Here is a 24257-nt window from a genome sequence, read left to right as displayed (position 1 = left end):
TCAGTAAAACTGGCTTCATCTCTGCCTTGAGATATGAAGTTAATTTTGGAGTTAGAGGTCCTCCTCCTGACAAATAAAACCTATATTCAGTTGCCCTTCACTTCTGTCTGGTATTGGCTCATTAGATTCTCTGTTTGAGTGTAACTGTTATTGCTGTCTTCCTGACCAAACATTGTTCTAGTCTGTGATTTGCCTGGAGAAGAGGCATTTATCAGTACAAGAAAACAGGTGCAGATAGTATTTCAGAGTACAGCTTTCATTTTGTTTATAGCAGAAGAAACACAGACCTCCATGAAGAACTGCTCAATGCAATAACTTCTTATGTTAAAGTGTTAAAGGATCTGTGTTTCGGCGTTGGGCATTTATTCCATGTTAAGGTCTTTTTGCTAAGTCTTAAGCTCAGTTTCCCTTTCCTTGCTTCTTTTCTGGATAAGGCATGCCCTGTCACTTAAGCACAACCGCTGACTGTCTGATGCTCAGACGTGTTTCAGTGTTTTTCTTTGAATGCTTCTTAAAATCTTTATTGTGCCCGTCATGGTGGAAGCTATTCATTCTCAACCTCTCCTTTCCTTTCAGATGAAAGGAGGAAATATATTTTTTTGTAGTTTAAGCAAACATTGTCAGAGAGTGATTCACCTTGAATAAGTAGTTGTGTTTTGTTAAAGTTCAGCTATTTCTCTTGATAAGGCAGAGATCGGGTCAGCCTTGTCAATCCTTAAGGATATTTGTAGGTAAGGGACTACAGTGATACAGCTTTCAAAAACGTAATTCCATACTTTAGCTGGAAGTTACATGCATTCTGAAAAGTGTAATTTCTATTTAATGAGCTTAATACTGCATCCAAGCAAAATTCATGTTTCCAATAGAGATGTGAAGATTAAATCACAACTGTAGGCAAGTATTACCCACTCTTAAATTTGTTGCTGTAGGTTTGGTAGTCCTTGATTCTGCTGGATTTTTGGTGCTCACTACAGAACTCAAGTATGTGAAATGTTATTTATGTAGTGCTTTGAATGTAAAGAGTGCATAAGTAAAACTTGTTGCAGGTTAAGTTTAAATTTTTTAGCATCTCATTTTCCAGCAAAGAGCATTCATAATGAAATGTGATTTCTGTCTTTATCACGTTTCCAAATTTGGGTGGTGAGAGAACCTTATGTTTGTTACGCTTGTCAGATGTCTTTTGACAACTGTTTTACTTTCTTCTGAAAAATGTGCTTTTGTAAAACACAAGATTGTTATCATGTTTAGAGTAGTGCGGTCTGTAAATACTTAGATCTTATCTTTGCATTTCACTTCATGCTCAAATAGCGTCACTGCTTAGGTGTCTAAGTAAGTACTTTAGTGACACTGTCAGTTGCCTGTTTAAACACAATAAAAGGCATTATAGATTTAATGTCTTGCAATCTTTTAATGTTGTGCTTGATGTTGAGGCGGCAGGGTCAAATGCAAATGGTCTTAAGAGAACTTAAGTGATGTGTTGACTATAGAAAGCATGGGTTTAGGAGCTTTGTACTGTGTCTGAATTCTGTTGTCCTCCTATAGCCCAAAGCAGCAGCTGGAGTGACTCAGCAGTCAAACACTACTACCGCTATAAGCTCGACAGCTGCAGCTCCCACTCCAGTCACTGCACCAATCCCTGCTGCTGCTCCCGTGCCAGCTCCTGTCCCTCCACCACCGGCACCAGATGCAGTTGCTTGTGAATCTGCACCTGTGGGTGCTCCTAAAGAAGAGAAGCCAGCAGAAAAACCACCTGAGGCACCAGCTGCTGTCAGTCCATCATTAACTGACAGGTATGAATGAGCCTCCAAAAATGGCTTCCCTGTCCATTTCTGTTGCTTCTAGTTTTGATTTTAAGTTAAATTTTCCATTACAGTGTTAGTCCAATCATTTTCTCTGTTCTACATAATGTTTCTTCTTTCTTAACTGTAACTTTAGTCTCTGGCTCAAGTATAACATTACTGATGGTAAGAAGTGCCCCTCCCCGCTTACACCTTCTCCTGTGGGAAGTGTGGTCTTGGGATTAAACGTGTGGAGTGGAGAGTTAAATGACACAGGGCTTGTGCTCCCGTTAGGCATTTCAGAGTTACTGTGGCACAAGTTTCATTACAGACTGAGGATATTCAGCTGCGTGGGGATCATCTGTTCACAAAGCTCATAAAGACTTGAGAGGGATGTGTCCTGTCCTGTTCATAGACCTCTGATTGTGTTTTGAATCATGTTGGTTAGATTTGAACTGTAAGTTCTTTATTGCTGTAAGAGTCTCTTAATTTCTGGAAAGAACTTCTTCCAAAATGTGGGATATAGTATTGGTCTTAATCATGTAATGTCTTAAAGCTACAAGCTTATTTGTTCTGAATGCTCCTTGGCCCATCTGCAGATAGTTGTGGGAGCTGGGATAGCTTTTAACCTTAATTCTCTAATTTTAAGAAAGTCAAATGGAAGTTAGAGGTTTCATCCCTGTTGTATACTGTGGCCTTTTTTTGCTCACTTTAAGTTGCTTAAGTATTGTGTGGGATAAAAATGTTGTCAACTGTAATTTAATTACCCTTGAAGTGCTGCATAGCATCAAGTCTTCATTTTTCATACACTGGTTTCAATTATTTGTGTGTTGTTTATGTGAATACTGGTGCACAAGACATTAATTTTTGATGTGGTTGTATTTAAACACCTTCAAGTATTCATTTGATGATAAGGAAACAATTGCCTAATATCTTGAAAATGTCATCACAAATTTCTTGCACTAAATACCCTAATTGATGATTTAATTTTGCAATTCTGAGAAATGGACATCTTTTTAAAATGGAACACAAATGAAGCTTCATTTGTCAGTCGAATAACTTAGACTTTTTTTTCATGTTAATGGGTGGGGTTTTTTGCTGCTCAATTTGTCCAGTAGGTTCAAAGATTAGATTAGATCTTTGATACTGAAACAGCGCTTTCCAGGTTTTCCATGTACACATTACAGTGTTGTAAAACTGCAGTAAGGGAGCCTCAGTGTACTTACTTAACAGGAAGCAAGAGAATAATTTAACAAATACATTGTAGTTACCGCCTGCCTTCAGTGAGTACTGCTTGTTTCTGATTTGCTTTAGAAGCTAAATTACTAAGGCTGGTGAAGATTTATTGAGCCATGGCTGGGCAAGCTGGTGTCCTGTTTCACCTTTGATCTTTTTTAGTTGTAAATCTTACTAGTGATAGATACTAGTGAAGCATTCTTGTTGGAACAAATTTTTTCTTACATAAAAAAATGCATCGCTGTGAATGCCTTGTTAGATTTTTAGTGGCAACTTCTGAAAACTGATTCAGATTAATCTGATGATCTTTCACTTGCTTGATAGGAGTTGCTGACTCTGATAGCCTGATAGATGCAAGGCTGCTGCAGCTCCATGTCCCGAGGTCTATCAAGTGTCAATGTTGAACATGTATTCCCAGTATATACACACAATATGTATATACCTATATACATGGCTCGCTGCATAGGTCAACACAGGGAGGAAAAAAACAGCACTCGAGCAACCATACACCACCAGCAGTCGCATCCTGTTCCGCTCTGGCTACTCAGGGCAAAGACCACTAGTGCAAAATACATATGTACAATACAAATGAACAATATGAATTTCTCCAGTAGGTGGCCGTAGACAGTCTATTCCAATAGCTGGCCCCAAGATCTCCCAGTCTCCCAAGTTTTTGGTACCTGGGCATGTGACTGCCTGAGCTCTGCAACCTTGCTCCGGTTGCTGATACTCATATTCCCTTTGCACGTGTACGCACATGTGCACACACAGAGGAGCCATCCAGGAACTGCTGTAGACATGCATTGAACCTGGTAGCTAGTCCCTAGATGCCTTGGTCTCCCAGTTGCCTCATTCGTGGACACAAGAACAGGTCTCTCCACTAGCTCATTGAGGCCTATGACCTTATCAGTAGCTGACCCCCAGATGTTATGGACTTTTCAGCAGCTCCTCTCTGACCCTCCAGTCTCCAGCAGCTGATTCTGACTTACAGCCATTCAATACACGGCTCTCAAGCATCTTACCCTACTCGCTGTAGTCAAGCTTGATGCTTGCTGGTGATTACACACACGCCAATGTATGTGTCCACACAGAATATGCATGCACTCTAGTCTCTTTGGTTGCCGACACCGCAGGCACATGGACCCCTGCGGCCCCTTCTCCAGTTGCTGGCACTGAGTCTTCCAGTGTCTGGTCTCTGCAGTTGCTGGCTCTACAGATGGGTGGATCACTGTGACTCATGGTTCCCTGTCCAGTTGTGGGCACTTAGACTTCTATAGACACACACACATGTAGTATAGAGAGACCCCCACCATGAAAAATAGTTAGAAGTGGAATTTAATTAGAAGGCAGGATCCACTGGTGAACAGGTGCAGGGCGTGGCCAGGCAAGTGCTGTTTACATGTGACTGGCCCTTTTTCTCTTCACTCTCTTTACCCATGCTCTTCATCTGCAGGGTGCCTTGATGCTTCCCTTTCCCTGCCTTTGGTTCTTCCCCTAGTTATCCCATAGTAAGTCTTGCACAATCCCACAAAAACTTTTTCCTGGCACCCTGTGATGAGCCGCACTACCCTGTAGGCAGTAATGCCCTTGATCTATAAGAGACCTGGAGAGCCTCTCCCATTGACCCATCAGGGGTGTCACCCCAAGACCAAGGGGCTGATGCTTTTAAGTTGCAGCTCTGGGAGGAGCCAGGAAAGGGGCACCCTTGCCTCTGACCGAGTTAACTGGTGTTCCTCTGCCTGGTGGTGTGCCTCTATGTTCCTTGGTGTTCATGGAGGTGAGCCTTTAATCCTGTAATTTGACAGCTTTGATAATTTGAGATGGAGTAACTGCAAATGTTAGCAGTTTATATTCCTGGGAGAGTAGGATACTGAGATTTTAATAAGTGCTTACCACTGACCTCCTTGGGTCCTCATTGAGGTCAAACTGGTGATTATGGGAAGCAGTTAGTGAGACTGTTGCGTGCTTTCAAAAATCCACCTTGTTCTCCCACCCTTTAAAGCATTCAAGCAAGCAGATGGCTAATCCCTGAGCAGATGGGCAAGAGCCAAACTATTGGGGGGTAGGGGGGAAGGTTGGCCTTGTGTTAAAAATGGTAGCGTTGTAAATTTGTAAAATCAGGTCTCACTATAAGACCAAAAGAGAGCTCTTTGGAAAGCTTTGTTGGTTTTTTAGAAACATAAGGGGCTATTAGAGTTACAGCTGCTGCTGTTTTTTTTGAAAAACAGGAAGTTTTCCAAAGTTTTGTAATTACCATTGCACTTGTCTTCATCTTACAGTACAACAGGTGATACATCTCGATCAAATCTTTTTGAGGATGCTATAAGTGCACTTGGTAAGTGGAGTGTTTTTTTAATGTAGACATTATTTTGGTGCAGCAGAAACAAATGACGGATTAGCAGATGTTGACATTCTCTTCTGTATCTGTCATTGTTAAAGTTATAATCAAAGTACTCTTCTCTAAGACCTGAAGTTGGTATCTTAGAACCAGCATCAGAACTTCTTCACTGAAGAATATTTCACTTCATATATTTTTATTGTGTAAAAGGAAGATCCTTATCATTCCTGGTTTTTTTCCCTGTTTGCCTTAATTTCTCTTCTAACTATTCAGTTTGAAGTGGCTTGAATAGAAGACCGGACGTAAATATGTATACACTTTTCTTTTCACCTTTGCTTCCCAGTGTGCAGGTCTGATAAAATGGCTGTCTTTATTATTCACATGTTCCAGCTTTGACAGTACTGTCTTTTGAGACATTTAGATTAGATAAATTCACCAAATCTGCTGCTGTCTGGGTTGAGGAATGAATGCCTCCATACACTTATCGTCAATTCACTTTTCTTTTGACAGTTTAAATATCTTTGTTTCTCAGTGGAATAAACAGGGTAAAAACAATAGGAAGTTCTGCCCCTCATTCATGCTGATTCTGGTAGCTAGGAAATTACTAGGCAAACCCACAACTCCTTACTCCTACTTAAATTTTTTGGAGGGGATTTTTATTTTTTAACGTGTAGCAGATTAAGGCACAAATAAGGGGGAGGTGGGTTTTTTATTTTGTCTTATCTCTGTGAACATTAAGCTGCAACTTGGTACAAAAAGTTAAACTAATGAAACAGTTTCACTTACATTTTTGTGTAGGGGTGTATGGATATATCGGAGGCAGGTGTTGTGATTAACCAACCCAAGGTGATTTAGGAGCAGTAGTAATTTTTTATGTGTATTGGTGGTAGCCACCAGGTTTAGTGTGTCTAACTGCAGCTTAGGTCTTATGTTATGACCTACTGTTTTAGGCTGAAGAAATGTATGAGCTGAAACAGCTGATAGATACTGTAGGAGACAACCAGTTGAATTCTATTACATTTTTTAAGTGACTGGTGCTACCAAAGGTGCTGCAGGCTTCATTAACCATTCATTATACCTTAGTGGCTGAGAGATGGTCTTTGCAAATACTCATGTTAACAGTAATGACCAACAAGTTTAATTAAGCTGGTGGTCTTGATTCAGTATCTTCAGAATTGAAAAAAAAAAAATCTCCTTTAAGTGTAGCAGTAGAGCATCATCTCACTACCCATTTTATGTGAAAGTTCTTTGATTGGTATCTGATACAGTAAACCCACATGTCCCTAACAGTTTGGAAATAACAGGCATTGAGTTTAACTTCCTGGGTAAGCATACTGCAAGGGTTATATGCCAAAAAATTTTCAGTGGCAATAGGCATGAACTCTGTGGTTCTTTTTCTTTAGAAATGGTCTTAAAAGGAATTTGCTTGCCCAAATTCACATAGTATGTTTTTACATCCAAAGTAGGGTCCTAGGCATGTTCTTACTGTGGCTTCTCAGTTACATTGTCTGAAGATAATTGACTTCACTTTAAAAACAAGGGGATTGGCTTCTACTGAATTGCTTTTGTTTTCAGTTAGATACGCTGACTGAAAACCAATGTGGCTTTGTGTGCTATGTGAAGATCTGCACGTCTTGCAGTTCCTGTGCAACCATATCTTTCACTGGAGCAGCCTAAGCTTTCTTTAGGGCATGGGACAACAATTATTGTGGGGAATGTGATGAACTGGATTTGAAAGTTAATCCAGCTTTAAAATGTTATTTGGAAGACAAAAGCAAAGATCAGAATCACTTCAGCATTGACCTCACAAACATTCCCAGTAGCACTACGTAGAGATAGGCCTGATTCTATATATCATGACATTGCTGGTGTGCAATTCTTGAATTATTACTCTTGGTCTTACTTTTGCACGACTTGTGTCAGTAGACTGTATATGGAGTACATGTGCCTAAATTCACAGTAATTCTGTTTCCTTCTTTGGCTTTTAATTATGGCTTATGTAGCAGACCATCCAGAGCAAGTCGACCTTATTGCATCTTTTTTTCTTCTGTACTAAATCTGTCATACTGTTCTAGTCTCTACCTAGCTTATATTGAAAGAGTACTACAGAAATGTATAAGTAGTAACTAATGAGATCAAAAGGTGTTCTGTCTGTTGTTTACCTCAATTAGGTTTTTAGCAATACTAAGGGTAAACTAGTGCTGTGTAAGAAAGAACATGAGCAGTAAGTTTAGCAAAATTATTGTGTTGGGACAATAGTTGGCTTGGAATTTTGCTTCTCTGGAGATATGTACAGAAATGTGTATCTTGAGAGCGAAGTTTAGGTGATTTTTTTTTATGTCTTTAAAAAAATGAAGACAGATGTAAAATGATTGATCTTGTAGTTGTATATGAAGACATGAACTTACCATTCCTTAAACTCAGGTTGGCACTATTCTTTTGAAATCTGAACAATAAGTGCTCAAATTAGTCAAGAGTCATAAATGCATTACTTATCTTCATGGATAATGCACAAGTATCCTTGGGCTAGGGCTGTTTTATTATTTGTTCTTGAGTATATTGCCCTCAGTCATACATCCAGTGATCAGTTAGAAGCATTCTTTAAAAATCAAGCAATGTGGTTGTGTTAATGTTGGCTTGAGTTGAACACCTTCTTCCTAAGGGAATAAAACTTGATATTCTCTTTGGTTCTTTTAATTGTGACTTACTTGTCTTAACATAGTAGCTCTAGCAGTATTTGTTTCCTCTACATTTTTTCATCTGTTGATTTTTATGGTGACTTAATTATTTAACTCTCCTGCCACTAACTTGGTAGTGTTACAGAGTCAGTAGTGAGGTTCCACTGAGATCAGGAATACCTTTATCCAAGGAAGGAAATGGTATTGTAATGCCTGGGTTTGGTTTTTTTTTTTCCTGTTTTTGCATGGGAAGATAACCTTTAAGGTCAATTACAATTGCTGAATTACAATTTATAATATAATAGTTATTTTTTTGAATTGTTAAACCTGCTGTCTGCTTTTATGGAAGGGAAATAAAATGGATTATGAAAAGAGATAATAATTTTCCCTACGATACCATTAGTGTAATGATCAGTTGTCCTTAAAATTCTCCATATGTAGTGTGTGTACTCTTTTGTCTTGATGGCTGCAGGTGTGGGCCAGTTTTAGTCCATTTATACTGTAAGAGGTGGGGGATTTGATGTGATGGATGTCTAGTCAAATATACATGAATTAAATGAGGTAACTTTTTCTCGCACACCCTCATTGAGGTCTTGAGTGACTTTCCTAGATATAACTTTAAGTCTTCTGCCTGACTTGAGTTGGTCCATGTTAAGTTGATTAAATGACTTTGATCCTCATCACCAGCATGTTGCAATACACAGTTGTAACTTGGTCATCACTATTTGTCATCTCTCTAACCACAGCATAATGTAAAGTCTTTATTTGGAAAAACCTCAATGGCTAACAGTTTGACAGGCAGATTTCTGCCTAGAAAGTTTAACTTCCAAACTTACACTGCAGGAGGATTTTCTTGATTACATCAGGAATTGATATTAGTTTTGAGGATGCCCTTGACCTTGGATGAAAGCATAGAAAGGGAATATTATTTCAGTTACGAGTACAGAAGTATCACAAGTGCTGCTTTTTTCAATAGAAGTTTGCATTGTGTTCATTCCCATTTACTATTCCAATCAAATGCATAATGAAACCACCAGAATATATTTGGAGTTAAAGCAACAGAACCATGGCAAGTTTAATATGAGCTATTCTTTACTCTTCAATGAACGAGTCAAATTTGGGTAGAAATGAATTTATCCATTGAAACTTTTTTGTGCATTTTTTGCCTTATTCCCTTAAAATGGTGGTCATGTTACTTCTAGTGACAGGTCAGTCCTATGAGAATATGGTGACTGAGATCATGTCAATGGGCTATGAACGAGAGCACGTAATCGCGGCACTGAGGGCCAGCTTCAACAATCCTGACAGAGCGGTGGAATACCTTTTAATGGTGAGCAGTTTATTTTACCTACACCTTGTTCTTTCACTTTTTATTTTGTCCTCACTAAAGAATAATTTTAACTTTGATTTACTTGTTATTTTGAATATTATCCCATCAGTGAGAGTAGTACGTGTTCATAGAGGAACAACATCTCTAAGGAGAGCATCTGGAAGGCTGAGATTCAGATTTTGAGGGTTATAATGTATTCTAGGAAATACTGAAGTCATCCCTAACTACCTCTGTCACTTCTTTGCTTTTATTCTTTGTTGATTTGTGTGTGTATGTATGTAAAGTATGTCCAGTTACGGTGATAGTTTTAACTGCCAATGGCTGGCTCAAGGAATGATTTTGTGTCACATCTTAGTGACAGCATTAGCTCTATTTTTGTATTAGTATCTATAACATCACAAAAGTGCTTTTCTTAACTTCCAGTTCATTGTTTTTACTAATAATGCACAGTGTTCTTAATAATATACTTTCCAAACAGAAAGGTTTGAGGGTTTTTTGAAGTGTACTTAATTTAACTGGTGTTTTAATTTAAGCAGTGTTTTGGAGAAGAAACAATTTCTCATTTGATAAATATAGTTTGAAGGGTGAAATGAACTTCATTGGTGTGAGAGGAAATAGAAGAGGAGGTTCACTTTAATGGAAAACTTGTGAGTTGTTTTAGGGGCTTTTTGTATTACTTCTCATTGTATACCTTAATCTGACAGGTGAATTGTAACCACCAGAGAATCTGTCTGGGAGCTTGTTGCTTAATCAGTATTTCCAGTGCATTTAGTTTTCACTCTAGCGTACCATTTTTTCCCTGATGTGATTTCTCTTGTTCCCAATATGAACTTTATTAAAATCTTGAAGCCAGATGTCTTCAACCAGTCCTTGCAAAATGTATGCGGATTGAATTTCTGATAGATTCGTAAGAAAACTGTCATCTTTACCTCCAGTTATAAAACTTTCCTTTTGTTAATGAAGTTTTTCTTCATTAGTTACAACTACAAGTCACTGGCGTGCTTGCTACTTACATTAATGATTCCAAGACTTTGTAACCTGCAGTTTTTAAGCAGATAACAAATGTTTTGAGTACATGAATGTAAAAAGTTCAGTTCTCTTCTAGTATTAGGCCAGTGGAAGGTGATAAATATCGTCTTGCCCTAAGGGCAAATGCAGTGGCTCCCATCTATCTGCCATAAGTCTGCAATCTCAAACGTTTGGTTTTCATGCCTTAAAAATGTTGATTTTACTGTTCATTTAGTCTGCACTTATACCATAAATCCAGTGCCGCCTGTAAGCATTGGGCTTGCTGTGCGGGTGCCAATCATGTAGAGTGTGCAGTGGTTGTACACTCAAATGAGTCCTTCTGTTATATAAGCTGGTCCCTTTCTCTTTCATGTTATCCTTTACTGAGAATATCTGCTCTTTGTTCTTCCTCTTCTTCCTGCTGGAAAAAGGAGTGGGGAGGAACAGTATTGCTCTTAGAGACCATACTAGCTGGGAGACTTCTGTTGTCCTTCTAGAAGAATTCTGTTGCTGCAAATGGTCTTTCTAACTGTTCTTGATCTGCTGGGGTCTAAATATGTTCCTTACCATCCTGCTACATCAGAAAAAGCTTCTCTTTAGTTAATACCGGTCCATTGATGACACTGTTCTTTGACCCTCTGCCTCCAAACCATCATCAGTGTTATCTTTTGTATAATCTACAGGGCAGGATTAGGATTTTGAGAGCTGCAAGTTTATATACCACTGTCCCAGTTTAAAGAATCAGTACACCAAAGGTGCCTGTAAAGTGTTGGAAAGAAAATGTCAAGAGAGTACCTATGCTTAAAGTGTAGCTGTTCCTTAAATGAGCCCTGAAGATTCCACTTGTTGTCCATGGTTCAGATGACAAGCTGTTCAGTTGTCATGGCTTCATGGCTGAGGATCTAGATGTAATCCTATGTCCTTGAGCTGTGGTCATGGAAGGAGGTCTCAATTCCAAATGATGCTGTTCCTTTTTCTATGCCTCAGACTCATCTTTGGAGGCATTTAGATTCAGATCTCTTTTTGACCCAAGGATTTCCTAACCCTTAATTAGGAAGTAGTCCTGTCTTTCCTCCAACAACTAGACCATTGGTTACGACCTCTTAGTTTGGAAATTTTTAGGAAACATTTTTTTACCGTGAGGGTAGTCAAACACTGAACAGGCTTCCTAGAGAGATGGTCGATGCCCATGTCTGTCAAGTGTTTAAGGCATTTGTATAATGCCCTTAATAACATGCTTTAACTTTTGGTCAGCCCTGGAGTGGTCAAGCAGTTGGACTAGATTATTGTTGTAGGTCCCTTCCAACTGGAACTATTCTGTTCTAAATGTATACGTTCCTTGGGCTGGACCTGATGTGATTATTATCCTGTGGAGAACAATGTCAGCTAAAAACTGCTCTGGTGCTCAATTAAACAGTAAACAATTGTTTAATCCACCATAAGGCAAAAATGGCCTTTCTGCTGTTCAAGCAATGTTTACATTAAAAATTAATTGTATGTGAATTGATATTATGCTTTATTCTGTTCGATAGCTGTATGAACAAGATGCATACACCTCACTAGTTTTGTCTGATTACAATTGCACACAGTCTTGGTTATTTGGAGACTGATACTTCAAGCTTATATTTGAAAATTAAGATGATGTTCAAGATGACAAATCATTTCTAAGTAAATTTGGTTGGACTAGTTTCCAGAGTGCTTCCATTCAAGAGTAAACTTAAGGTTTAAACAAGCATATGCTGTTTCATCTGGGCAGAGATTGCAGTGACAACAGATGCCTGTAAATAGGTGAAATCAACCAGTAATTTCATAAGATCAACCCAAGTTCCTACATTATACTTAGCTTCCTAGAAATGACTGATTTGATGGGAAAAGGTATTAAGCAGTGCTCTGTAAGGCACTGATAAGAGAGAGTTACCTCAGAATTATGTCATGAATGGAATTTTCTTCCCCCTCTGTGGAGGGAGGGATGTGTAGCAAGCTAACCTAGCCATATAATGGTAATGAAGTGTGTGACAGGGAAAACTTGCATTTATTCCTCTGAGCGGATTAAACGGGGACTTGATAGTTAGATGATTTATACTTTGATGTGCTTCTTATCTCACAGGTAAGGCAAAGTTTTGCCTGGAGCTCTGTCCAGTTCTTCCTTTCTACATGTGGCCTTTATATTAGCTGTGTATTTGTCCTTTTTGTTCATCTATAGTCATGAACATATCATCTGAAGAACATGTTATAGCAGGATTTTTAATCTACATTACCTACCAGTGATTTCTGTGGTAGGTTTGCCAAACCTCTTCATTGTCTGGTTACACTGAAGTTCTGTGATTCTTTCTGCCCACCCTGTTCCTTACGCTTTGTGGATCCCAAACTGAAGGGTGCCTTCTTCATTTAAGGCAGGTGAAATATATTCAGTTATACCAGTGCTGCTGCCTTCTCAGATTTATCTGGATTGAATATTCTGGAAGACTGCAGAAAACCAGAATTTTTTGATGCCCTGGAAAATGAGTGTTGTGAGGTAAAGGATCTTGTGTAGTCTTGCCCCTTTGGGGTTTGGTTTAACATAGCTCCCCCCCCACTGTTACTCTGTGTGTATAAGGAGGTTTACTGCTCCATGGAGTCTGCCTGTTTTGGGTTCTTGTCAGGTAATTTCCCTTGCCTGTACCACCAGGGCTTGTAGTCATATAGGAATCTTTCTCGGTATCTGTCCCATGCCAAACTGCCTAAGTTTCTAGGCTTCAGGGAGGAGGATGAAAAGGACAAATTTGGTGCAGGAGTTCAGTGGCAGTGCAGAAAGCATGGTTAGGGTGGGAATTTTGAAGGATTCCCATGCAGGAGAAAAGTAATAGAGTTAGGTCTGTCTTGGTTGTATAACCCACATTCTAACTTACTATAATTGTTCTTTTTTAGATTTGTCAGTTTCATCCCCCTGAGCAATTAGATCCTATATAAAGTTGTTTGCACATGGAAAATAAACAAAATGCAAGTTAACTAGTTTTTTTAAGCTGCTAAAATTTGATAACATACAGGCCTTTTCACACTTAAGATACAGTAAATGACAGTTGTCAGGCTGTTGCATTGAGGATAGAGGTCCAAAGAGCCATGTTCTTCTATCTCTTATTAATTTCTTGCCAGATTGTATGGCATCTATAATCTCACTGTTAGCATAGTGTACTACAATTCTGTTGCCGTAATGTAACTTTATTTGCATAACACTAACATATTGTAACTGTATATTTAGTTTAACTTTTTCACTCATATCAAATATCTTAGAACAGCATTCAAAGCAAGTATTTGTTTATGAAGTAAAATGTATTTTAAACTGATGCAGTGCATGCTTTACTACCTCGCTATACAAACCACATATTTTTCTTGTAAAAAAATAAATTCCTCTTTTCACAGTATTCTCTTCCAGTTGTAAATGCATACCTACCACAGCATCTTGCTTTGTATTTGCAGCGAAAGCATTAATGTGTTTTCCTTCACTCTGAAATCTAAATAATACATGCAGTAAAACAAGTATCCTTTAGCATTCTGTAGGTAATTATGTGAACTGTGGCTTTAGGGTATACCTGGAGATAATCAGGCTGCGGCTGAAGCCCCTGAAGCAGGAAGCACTGGTGCCTCTGAGTCTTCAGCAGCGGCAGCAGCAGTAGCAACTGTATCTACGAGTACTAGTTCATTAGGAGGTAAGAAAGGTTATATTTGAGAGGATGGGATAAACACATGCACTTAAGCATTCTCTACTTCAGTGAATTTTAAGTTCCTGGTGCTTGTGAACTGATCAAAGTGAATTGGGTAAGAGCTGTAACATGGAAATTCCAAGTGTAGTACTTGCTTGGAACAAATGGCTTGTTGTATGTGGATATATCTGGAATAAAACATGAAGTTTATAAAAATGCTGTGAACTTGCACAGTTCCTTTGATTCAGTATTCTGGATTTAAATGTAAGACTGTGGAGGGGGTTGTGTTTTCTCTCACTTAAAACTGTGGCTTCCTATTTCTGTGGCTAACTAACTGTCGACAGGGATTATATTAATGCATTTACTGCTTGGAAGTTGAACTGTCAAGGAAGAAACCTGCCATAAGGCTGCAAGGTGTAGCACCTGAGAGACCTGTCCATGATCTAGGACTCCTCACTCAGCAGTGCAGCACATGGACAGAGTGGTTGGTGCCTGCTGAAGAGAACTCTGTCTTAAAGGGAAATAAATACATGAAAGGAGCATAGTCAAGGAGTAGGAAAGGTCTGTTTTAGGCTGTGGCAGAGATGGCGTTCAAGATGTAAGCCTTCATAGAGGCCAGAATGTTAAACATACAGGTAGTAGTGACAGGCACATGTGACATCATCCGTAAAGAGAGAATGGGGGGAATGGGATATTTCAGAGCACTTTAGACACTGCTGCATTCAAGGCATTATCTAACAGTATAGGATATATGGGAAGGCAAGACTCACTTGAGAAGGACAGAACTGACCTATTGCAGGAGGTAGAGAACTCTGTTGTAGGCATAGAGACAAGACAGTAGGCTGGGTAGGTGTCTCTGAATGAGGTTACTCAGAGATGAAACATAAAGAGAAAAGTGCTGGAGATCAAGGACAGAAGGCTGTTGGATCTTAAGAGAAGGCTGGGTGAAAAGAAAATGCATTGTTTAACCTTAGTATAAAGAACTCTTGCTTAAAGCCAGAGTAAGTTAGTGTGGGAAGCAGGCTCTTCTGTTCGTCAGTGAAGTGTGTATTGTCCACTTTAACATCCTGTTTCTATCTACAGTTATAGTGTAGGTATGTATTTTATTAAGAATGTTGGTAACTTTTAAAAAAACATGTTATCTCATTGATTTTTCAGGACATCCACTTGAGTTTTTACGAAATCAGCCTCAGTTCCAGCAGATGAGACAAATTATTCAGCAAAATCCTTCTCTGTTACCAGCTTTGCTACAGCAGATTGGACGGGAGAACCCTCAGCTACTGCAGGTGAATCTTAAAACAATAAAATAATGCTGCTAATTTTGATTTCGCTTTACAAGAAAGGCCTATGTTGATGTTAACTGGGATAGTGTGTTACTAGCAGTTACGACATTATATTGTTGGCTTTTCAGCAGCTGTTGCTGTACAGAACATATTTTCTATGACATTAGAAATGAGTCTGAGTCTATAAGAGGTGCAAAGGGCATCAGGAAGAGGGAAGGGTCACTGCAATTGAACTGAAACAAGAAATTGCATTTCTTATGGTTAGATTTAATCATTTTTCTCTCAGTGCTTTTTACACATTATTTTGACTACTTAATTCACTGGAAGTAAATATTCTTACTTGCCTTTTGGCAGGCTTAAACATGCTTTATTTCAATTTATTTATTTATTTTTTTCTCCCATGCATCACAGCAAATAAGCCAACACCAGGAACATTTTATTCATATGTTGAATGAGCCAGTTCTAGAGTCTCACCAAGGTTTAAGTGGCAGTGATGATGGTGCCAGCACTGGAGGAGCAGCAGAAGCTGGAAATGGTCATATGAACTACATTCAAGTAACACCTCAGGAAAAAGAAGCTATAGAAAGGGTGAGCCCTTCTTCTTTGAAATGTTGCTTGGCTGTTGCTGTAGGGTGTTGACTCTGGTGCATGCTTAAGACGTGCCTTAACTTAAACTTTGTTCTTGCTCAGTAGTTCTGCATAATTTTTGATATTTTATATTTGATATTTCATAGCTGTTGTAGTCTTGTTTCAAATCACATCTCTTCTTGCTTTATAGCAATTGAGTCTAAAATCTCTTGAATCAGCCTTACTGAGAAGATGCAGAGCCTTTTAAGTGATCAGAGGCTGTCTGTAATAATTGAAAATTGAAAGGGTTTCCCTCAGGAATGGGAACTCGGGCAGTAATTCCTCTGGCAAAAGCCTCAGACAGTACTGCTCTAGATCATGCTGTGATAGGTTTCCCGGTACAAAGGTGTGTCTGCATGAGCACTGTTTGCAAAGTACTTGGATAGTAAGAGCTCTCATAATTAAGTAGATGAGTTGAAGTTGCTACTTAACCCAGTTATTTGTCTATCCATGAGAATTAGTTAATTATAACTTTCTAAAAATACAGGTAAACATGTCTATAAAACATACTTGGGGGTGTTATATTGCATTCATAAATACTGTGTGTAACACTGACTAAATACGAATTTGCATAGATGGCAATGCCTCAGAGATTTTTCTTAGAACAAATTGCAAAGACATATGTCATACTGTGGTAGTGTTTTTGTATATCAAAGACAACGTTTTTCAACTGGCAAAGCAAAAGGTTATGTAAGGATCATCAGAAAAGAACAATTTTAATATAGGTGTCAATTCTCTAGATCTCAAGGAAATTGACAGTTAATAAAATTAGTCTAATAAAACTGTTTGTCCATGTACTTGTTCACAGATCATCCTCTCTAGTCTGCTGCATTTCCTTTTAAAACCATTTTATGCAGTAGAGCATTAGCTCTACAACCTGTGCCAAAACCCAACAGAGAGCTGTACGCTTCTTCCCCTTTCCATGAAAGACACACCTCAAAATTTAGGTGTCCTAGTATTATAGCTGACACGTTCATGCTGTTTGTAAGCATGAAATTAAATCTAAGAATGGTTGATAAGGATAACAGGACATAGTTTCTCACAGAGATTTGATCTGCCCTATATGTCAAATGCCTTGCAGGTGCTGTGGGGATTTTAAGAAAATCTCCAAATGGTTGTATGTACTTGCCTTTGGCTAAAACAAAGATTGGTTTGCTGTATGTCTTCAAGTGCAGGCTAAACCCATTTCCCTTGGGACAGTAATAAACTCTTCTCGAGTATTCTCATCCCCTGTTGTCATTGTGTCCCAGACATTAATTAGTTCCTTGACTTCTGAAAAACAGATTACTCTCAACTTGCTTCTCATGGTTGCAATGTGTAGTCAGTTTTTTAAAAAGTGAAAGTCCAGTTGGAACAATTGAAAGTATGGCTTAATGTGATGTGTTGGGCTACCCACTAGTGATCACAGGCTGGGAGCTTTTGTTCCAGGCAACTTCTGTTAAAAATCCTGAGCTTTGTATAATTAGTAGTTTAAAATGGGCGTTGTCTGAAGTTTTTTTTTCTACAGCAGTGCAATGTGCTGTTACTTCTTGACATTACTGTGACCCAAGTCTGTTTTAGTGACTTACAGTGAAAGAAAAGTGACATGTTTTATGGTGCTTCATTAGACTCATTCAAACCACTTTTTCAAGTGAGAATTCTGTTTACTAAAGACAGAGTCAATACCTTCTTGTTCTTTGCTCACTAAAGGCTGTATTGAGCTAGGCAGCAATGTTTGTTTCAAGAAGGCAGTAATTGCTTAAGTGGCATCTCAAGATACTAGACATACAAAGAAGCTTAATATACAAAATGTACTTTCTAAATCTATTTCTTTTCTTCAGTTAAAGGCATTAGGATTTCCTGAAGGACTTGTGATACAGGCATATTTTGCTTGTGAGAAGAATGAAAACTTGGCTGCCAACTTTCTTCTACAACAGAACTTTGATGAAGATTGAGAGACACTTTTTATTTCACACCTCACACCAGTGCATTACACTAACTTTGTTCACTGGATTGTCTGGGATATTTGGGCTTATATTCAAAATGCTTTGTGTATGGTATATGGGGAGGGGGAGAGAAGAGAATGTAGAAAACAAAGCAAAGAAAGCAGCAAGTACGTCTGCTTTGAATTGGCAGATGCAGAAAATCACAGTGTAAAATAATATTCAACCAAAAATCAGCTTCTGCAGATAATTAGTTCCTTCTATAAACTGTAGGTTAACTTTTTCTAGGTTTTCACTCTTACTGTACTAGTTCCAGAAATGTAGTGTAATGCCCTGCTTTTCATGTTCCTTTCTACTTAGTATTGGTATTGGAAGTAGCCTGTGCTATCTAGATTCTACAATCTCTATCTCATGGCAACACTGGATAGCAGCTTTGTGAAATCTAAAAGATCTGAGCAAATGTTAACATGAATGCCAAAATATGAGTAGTTATTTTGCTTTTTCAGATGTGTTAAAGTAGCGCAAGAAGCACAGTATTTTGTTTAATGCTGGATTAAAACAATGTTGGCTTTTTTTTTTTTCCAAATGAAAACCCATTTCAGTTAAAAGTGTCTTGATGATTGGGAAACACCACCCCCTCCTCTGCCCCCCTCAAATGATCTGAGAAGCTATATACATACAGGTAAAATTATTATCCTGTTTACATCTTTTCTCTTTGGGAAAAATTATCTAGATATCTAATTACTGTTCACTTCAATGTTATGTTGCAGTAAAAGTTTTCAAAGCAATAGATTGCATGTTTGGTTTTGTTATATGCGCTCTTGTAAATATTCTTTTTCTGCCAGCAAACAAAATGCAAGCTTAATTTTTGTCCGCTGCAATGAGACTTTATCAAATCACATTTTACCTTCCCACCTTTGTTGAACCAGCTTCTATGATACAGCTGTAAACATCTGAAGATACTGGCATTCTGTTGCTCTTGAGTAGATTGTAATAATCAAGCTATTTCTATTCAGTAAGGACTTTTCTTTATTTATTCACTTTATGAGGAAGAGAAGTTCATAACTTCAGATATCAAGCAAACAATCAAGTTATTCCAACCCAAAGGAATCTGCATTCATACCTTTCTGTTGAAAATGAGCTCTGGTTATAGAGTTTTGAATCTTACTTCTTGGTACCTACTTGTCATTTATTTTGTTTAGTCATCATAAGATGTAACAGTCTCTCTTTTAATATACGTTGACTTTTAGAGACAATTCTGCCCATCATTGTAATGCTAGCAATGAAACCAGATTCTAATTTAATCTAAAGCTATTATGTGCAATATTTCCTGAACACAGCTTGGGGATATTTTAAGTTTTTACTGTTGTGCTCCAGTTACCTGGATTACAAATTTATCTCTACAATAACCAAGAAATATTATTAGTGGTACAGCACTGAGCTTTTGTACCACTAATGATATTAATGATTTAGTGGTACAACTAAAAATGATTTTCTGCTTAGGTTGTGTATCAGTGGATTAACTACTTAACTACTGCTTAAGCTCAAAGTACAAGTCAAGTGTCTTGAGAAAAGAGAGCAAGAAAGAGTGAAACATTTGTATTTGTATTTTGTTTCTTTATTGGTTGGCTGTAGTCTGTTAAATAATTATCTGCACAAAATAGTGAAACATATTAAAGCCTTTTACTTTTTCTTTCTATCCTTAGACATCTGTGATGTTTTTCCAAATAGTGTGCATTTTAATTATTCAGATTTTATTCTTTTAAAATTTCATAGGTGTATAATGTCTAAGTGATCAGTAGCACAACCCAAATCTATCAGTAGGAGGTGTGATATTGCTAAATAGAAAATAAGTTTTTCATAATGCTTTCATTTTAGAGAAGTTAACGTTAATATCCGAGTCAGCCAGTAAACTTCAGCTAAGTAGGATTCTTAGTATATTTATGGACCGGAAGAAATGGATTTTGATTTAACACTCTGCAGGCAAAAAGGGGCTATTTTTGGACCAGCTGCCAGGTACTTGAAAAATGCCAAATTGATACAAGGACTTCTTGAATGTACTTTACTACATAGCTAATACCTGACTAAGACAAAAGCTTTTAGTTTGTGGGAGTCTTCTGTACTGATCAAACCACTATCAGAAATAACTATTCCTTCTCTAGGAGCATGGAGAGTAAAGCAAGAATGTCTGTGGGTGTTTCAGTCTACTCCCTCCAATTTTGATTCTGAAATGTTTACTTATAAATGTATTTGAATTAAAGACTGTTGAGCTTCGTCTTTGTAAAAAAGCTATTTGCTTTAGTCATTTGTAACTTTGTGACTGAGTGACTGAGGGGTTTATAGCTGCTGTGGTTGAAGTCTTTCTAGTAATTCTGTTCCCATTTTTCAGCAGTGGAACAGTGTTTATGTGACTTCTGATGAATAACAGGTGTCTGACTTTATATGCTAGCAGAAACTGTTATCTGTTCAATAGTGGGATACTTGCCAGGGAGAATCATGTATCTCTTCGTAGTTGCTGCCAAAAGGGAAGAATATATGGAACTCATATGGTGTTGAGAAGGTAAGTGTGACCTGAACAAGTTGTGTAAGTTGCCTAGGTATGCTGTGTCTCGTTTTCTGCCAAGTACTACCAGGAATTGTCTGCACCGAGTGCTTTTCAGCTTGTTTGCTGCAGATCTCTTAGGGATTTGGGGAGCAGTCTCCTCACGGCTTTGTGAACAGTAGCTAAGAAAATCAAGTATTTCTTCCTAAGTTTTGGTACTGGAGTCCTTACCTTTATTGTAAAACTTCTAAGCATCTGCTTAGTGAAAAGCTATTCATGAGGCAATTTTAATTGGGATTAAAAAAATTAATCTGAAGTCATATTAATTCAATAGTTGTCTATTCTTATGTCCTCTATACAGCTTCATTTTAGTGCTATGGTGCATTAACCTTGTCCAGAATCCTCTTATGAATCTAGCTCAAACCCAAGAGATTGGATTGATGATATGCTTTATTCTTACCACACGAAGAGAACTTTTTAGGAATGTGAGAAAATCACTCATGAAGTCAAACTGTGGCTCTGATTTTGAAGTGTTGGATTGAGCTTTCCTTCAAGAATGCACATGAATGAGTGAAACTGGGAGACACAAAAGCCAAGTCCTCAAATAATGTAAGCATATCTGTCACCTGTGGTTTCATTGGATATTTCAGTTGGTTTTACAGAGATTTGGAGGCAGGCATGTTAATGTTTAAATTTTTTTGCTAATTTCTTTCAAGCCCAGCTCTGTCTACGCACAAAACAAACCTAGAGTTTCTGCACTTGAAAATACTATATAATTCAATGCAAGCAATAAGGTGGGAGTGAAGAGAGAACATCTTTGTCAGTAGCATTTTTAGTTCTTCTTCCTTACCTGGTTTGGGATGCCAACAAAGTGTTCAACACACTGTCTTTTGAAAAACATTATTTTGAAACTACTAGCTATATGGTTATGAAGCCACAAATTATAAAATTTTGTGACTTCACTAAACTATCCAGAAAAGTAGGCTTATTCCACCTGTGATGAAATGACATACAGGAATAATTTAATTATTAAATTGCCACAAAATACATGACTGATCAGCATTGCTGATGGTTGGAATTTATGGCTGCAGGCTGTGGCTGATGCTGCTGACTTCTAATTGTCAAGTGCCAGTGCTGTATTTATATATTTCCTCACAGAATATGATCTGCAAGGAAAAAAAGGACATTAACCTTCTTGGTTCTTGTTAGCACTCAACTTCTTTCCTCCTTCCTGGTAGTGAGAAATACTTACTGGCTAGGCAAGAAGAATAAATATTAATAACACACAATTGCACTCCAGTTCTAATCAAAGCACATTTTATGAAGACACTAGCGTCTGTGGCACTTCCTGGGCCTAGGTCGCCGTTCAAAATCAGTGGCAAATTGACATTCGTAAAACACTGAACCTCAGTTTGCTGTGAGCAAGAGTGATGATTTTACTCACATGCAGGATAGCAGAATGGAGAGCTGTTATTGCTGAATACAATTGTTTGGCATGACTATCTGTGGGAGAGGCATGTAAATAGCATTTAATGGTGGCTTTGTCGGCTGCTGCTAGCAATGAGGGTAGCCTTGTGTTCAGAATTCAGTTTAGAATTTGCTTTGCTTCAGAGTTGTTGGAAAGGTTCTGTTGCTTTACAAGCTTATTAGAGAGTCAGCTTTGTCACTTGTGAACTGTATATCCTACACTGCTTAAAGGGGAGGTTAGTTAAAAGCTAAGAATGCAAGTGAGAAGAACTGAGAAGGTCACTCATGAAGCAATAAGGCCTTAGCCTTTTTTTGGGAAGAGTCACATTAACTGATGCAAAGTGAGGCTGTAAGTCATGCATTTGATGCACTGTATCTGGTGCTCGTGTCGTCAGGTGGCAGAGATAAAGTGGTGTTTTTAATGAGAGAGAAATACCTTGTTGGAAGCTAGTGTGGCAAGAAAAATAGATTTGACGAATGGGGCTTCTCCTAGTGCATAGGCAGTATTCTGCCATCTTCTGTGTATTTAGATTTTGAAATTGAAGACACTGATGCTGCAGTTTCTTTTCATTGCTGCACTGCTGGAGATCACAATGTTTTACAATGCTGTATTATGCTGTAATAAGCCTTAACGTGTCCTAATAATACCTTTTGAATACCTTATATCTAAGTGATTAAGCCTGTGCTTACATAAATAGGTATCTTAGTGGTAAGATGTTATTTGCATGATTGTGGTTTGTAGGTGGAGAAACTGCAAGCTTGTCATCATATTACTCATTCCAACTGAAAAAATTCTCTCTACTTGGCTGTCACATCATCTTCATAGCCTGAATGGAACCATTAGGGTATTTTACAAGTGTCTGGAAGATTGTTTTTGTCCCTCTTCTTATGTGGCTTCTCCTTGGGGGTTTTGCTTTATGGTGAGAAGAAAACAAGTAATTTAGAATGCTGAGACAAATGAAAAGAAGTTTTCTATATACTTACTTTTTACTAGATGCTGCTAATCTCCAGTCTTGTGTGTTTGTAGACACAAAAATTGAAGCCCTGAAAAGGGCTGCAATTTTTTTCATTAGTAGAAACAGTAGCAGGGTCATCATTATGCAGTGGCCTTAATCAGATGGAAGTATAGGTTGCTCAGTTTTAATCCTGCTCTCCCTTCACCTCTGACCCAGCTACAGTGTTGTTTGTCTTCCTGTTAACACTCAGATTTTGTAACTGTGGATTGCACTACACTTGGGAGATTAAAATGAAGAATGAACAGTTCAGCTGTCAAATTAAATTAGCATCTACAGAAGTGTAGATAGAGGTCAAACAAAACTGAGCAGGCTTTTTGTATGGCTGTCTTGCAGGGTAACTGTGAGAAGAGGGGAGAAAGGGACGAAGTGATTCATTTTGCGTTCGGGGCAAGAGAAGGTAAAATGTTTGCCAGGTTACTATAGCAGTCTGTGAAGCTCTGCTGGGACTGTAGAGTTTAAGTCCTAGGTTAGAGAGTCTAACAACATGTAAATGAGGTGGCTAGAGAGGGTAGATACCTGAAGAAACCTCTCTGTTGTTTATGTGAGGGTTTTTATAGACATATGCAAGTATATGCAGCTTGTAGTATCAGGGTTGGACTTAAGTTGTTATTTCTACTCAAAATTGCATCACTTCTGTCATGCAAACTGAGTGTAACCTCATGATGTCAGAATGTGTGCTACTTCTTAATGGAGTCTGTTATCCCAAATCTGAATATGTAAATCTGAGAGCAAATAAAACTTTGGAGAGCCTAAGTGTAGAGGGGGGAAACACAGTCATTTGGGTTTGTCTGAGAGAATAGACTGGAGTTGGGTCCTGTGCTTGATCAGAGTACAGGCTGTTTGGCAGATCTCAGCAGCTTAAATAGTGTAAAGACTAACAATTACACTCAGAAAAAGTAATGATTACAAAGAAGGTGGGATGAGGAGTTTGGAAATATTTGCTGTTCTGGGACCTTTTAGAAAGGTAACTTCGCTAACTGAGACTCTGATTTACATCCTCTACATCCTAACATTCTCGGATTAGTTTTTTTCTAACTTTTCAGCTTGAAACGATTTGGAAGGAAACTTTCCATGCTTAGTGTCTGCCTGTGACTGTCTTTTTTTTTTCCCTTGATATGTTTTGGATAAAAAACAATTCTGCTGTTTTAGAAAATAATATTGGGGGTAAGGGGAATCCATTATTTTTTTCAAATTTCACATTCATTTCACTGAGCAGAGGTACTAGATATCTAGATGGTCTTGGATGTGGTATCTTTTTTTTTTTCCACCTATGTGCTTGGAGCCAGGAAGAGGAAAAATTATGAGGGTTGAGGGGTTTTTTTGGCTTCCAATGGTCAGTGCCCAGGCAGAGC

At 38.2% G+C, this 24257-nt stretch overlaps 1 protein-coding gene across 2 annotated transcripts in view; it reads left to right on the top strand.

Moving 5' to 3' along the window:
- RAD23B (RAD23 nucleotide excision repair protein B) overlaps window positions 1-20214 on the top strand; it is a 45324-nt gene extending 25110 nt beyond the window's left edge. Inside the window, exons 4-10 of one of the 2 annotated variants that reach the window (XM_075526858.1) lie at window positions 1543-1790; window positions 5294-5349; window positions 9239-9360; window positions 13931-14054; window positions 15207-15334; window positions 15743-15919; window positions 17779-20214. In XM_075526858.1, coding sequence (XP_075382973.1) covers window positions 1543-1790; window positions 5294-5349; window positions 9239-9360; window positions 13931-14054; window positions 15207-15334; window positions 15743-15919; window positions 17779-17892 — 969 coding nt within the window. In that variant the 3' untranslated portion in view covers window positions 17893-20214. Of the gene's footprint in view, window positions 1-1542; window positions 1791-5293; window positions 5350-9232; window positions 9361-13930; window positions 14055-15206; window positions 15335-15742; window positions 15920-17778 lie in introns of both variants that reach the window. The other variant, XM_075526859.1, reaches the window with a different exon arrangement.
- The last annotated feature ends 4043 nt before the right edge of the window (window positions 20215-24257 follow it).

Source organism: Mycteria americana, chromosome Z (assembly GCF_035582795.1).
Source record: "Mycteria americana isolate JAX WOST 10 ecotype Jacksonville Zoo and Gardens chromosome Z, USCA_MyAme_1.0, whole genome shotgun sequence".
Lineage (NCBI taxonomy): Eukaryota > Metazoa > Chordata > Aves > Ciconiiformes > Ciconiidae > Mycteria > Mycteria americana.
Note: the sequence above shows the minus strand (reverse complement) of the source record. Positions and strands in the feature narration are given on the sequence as shown.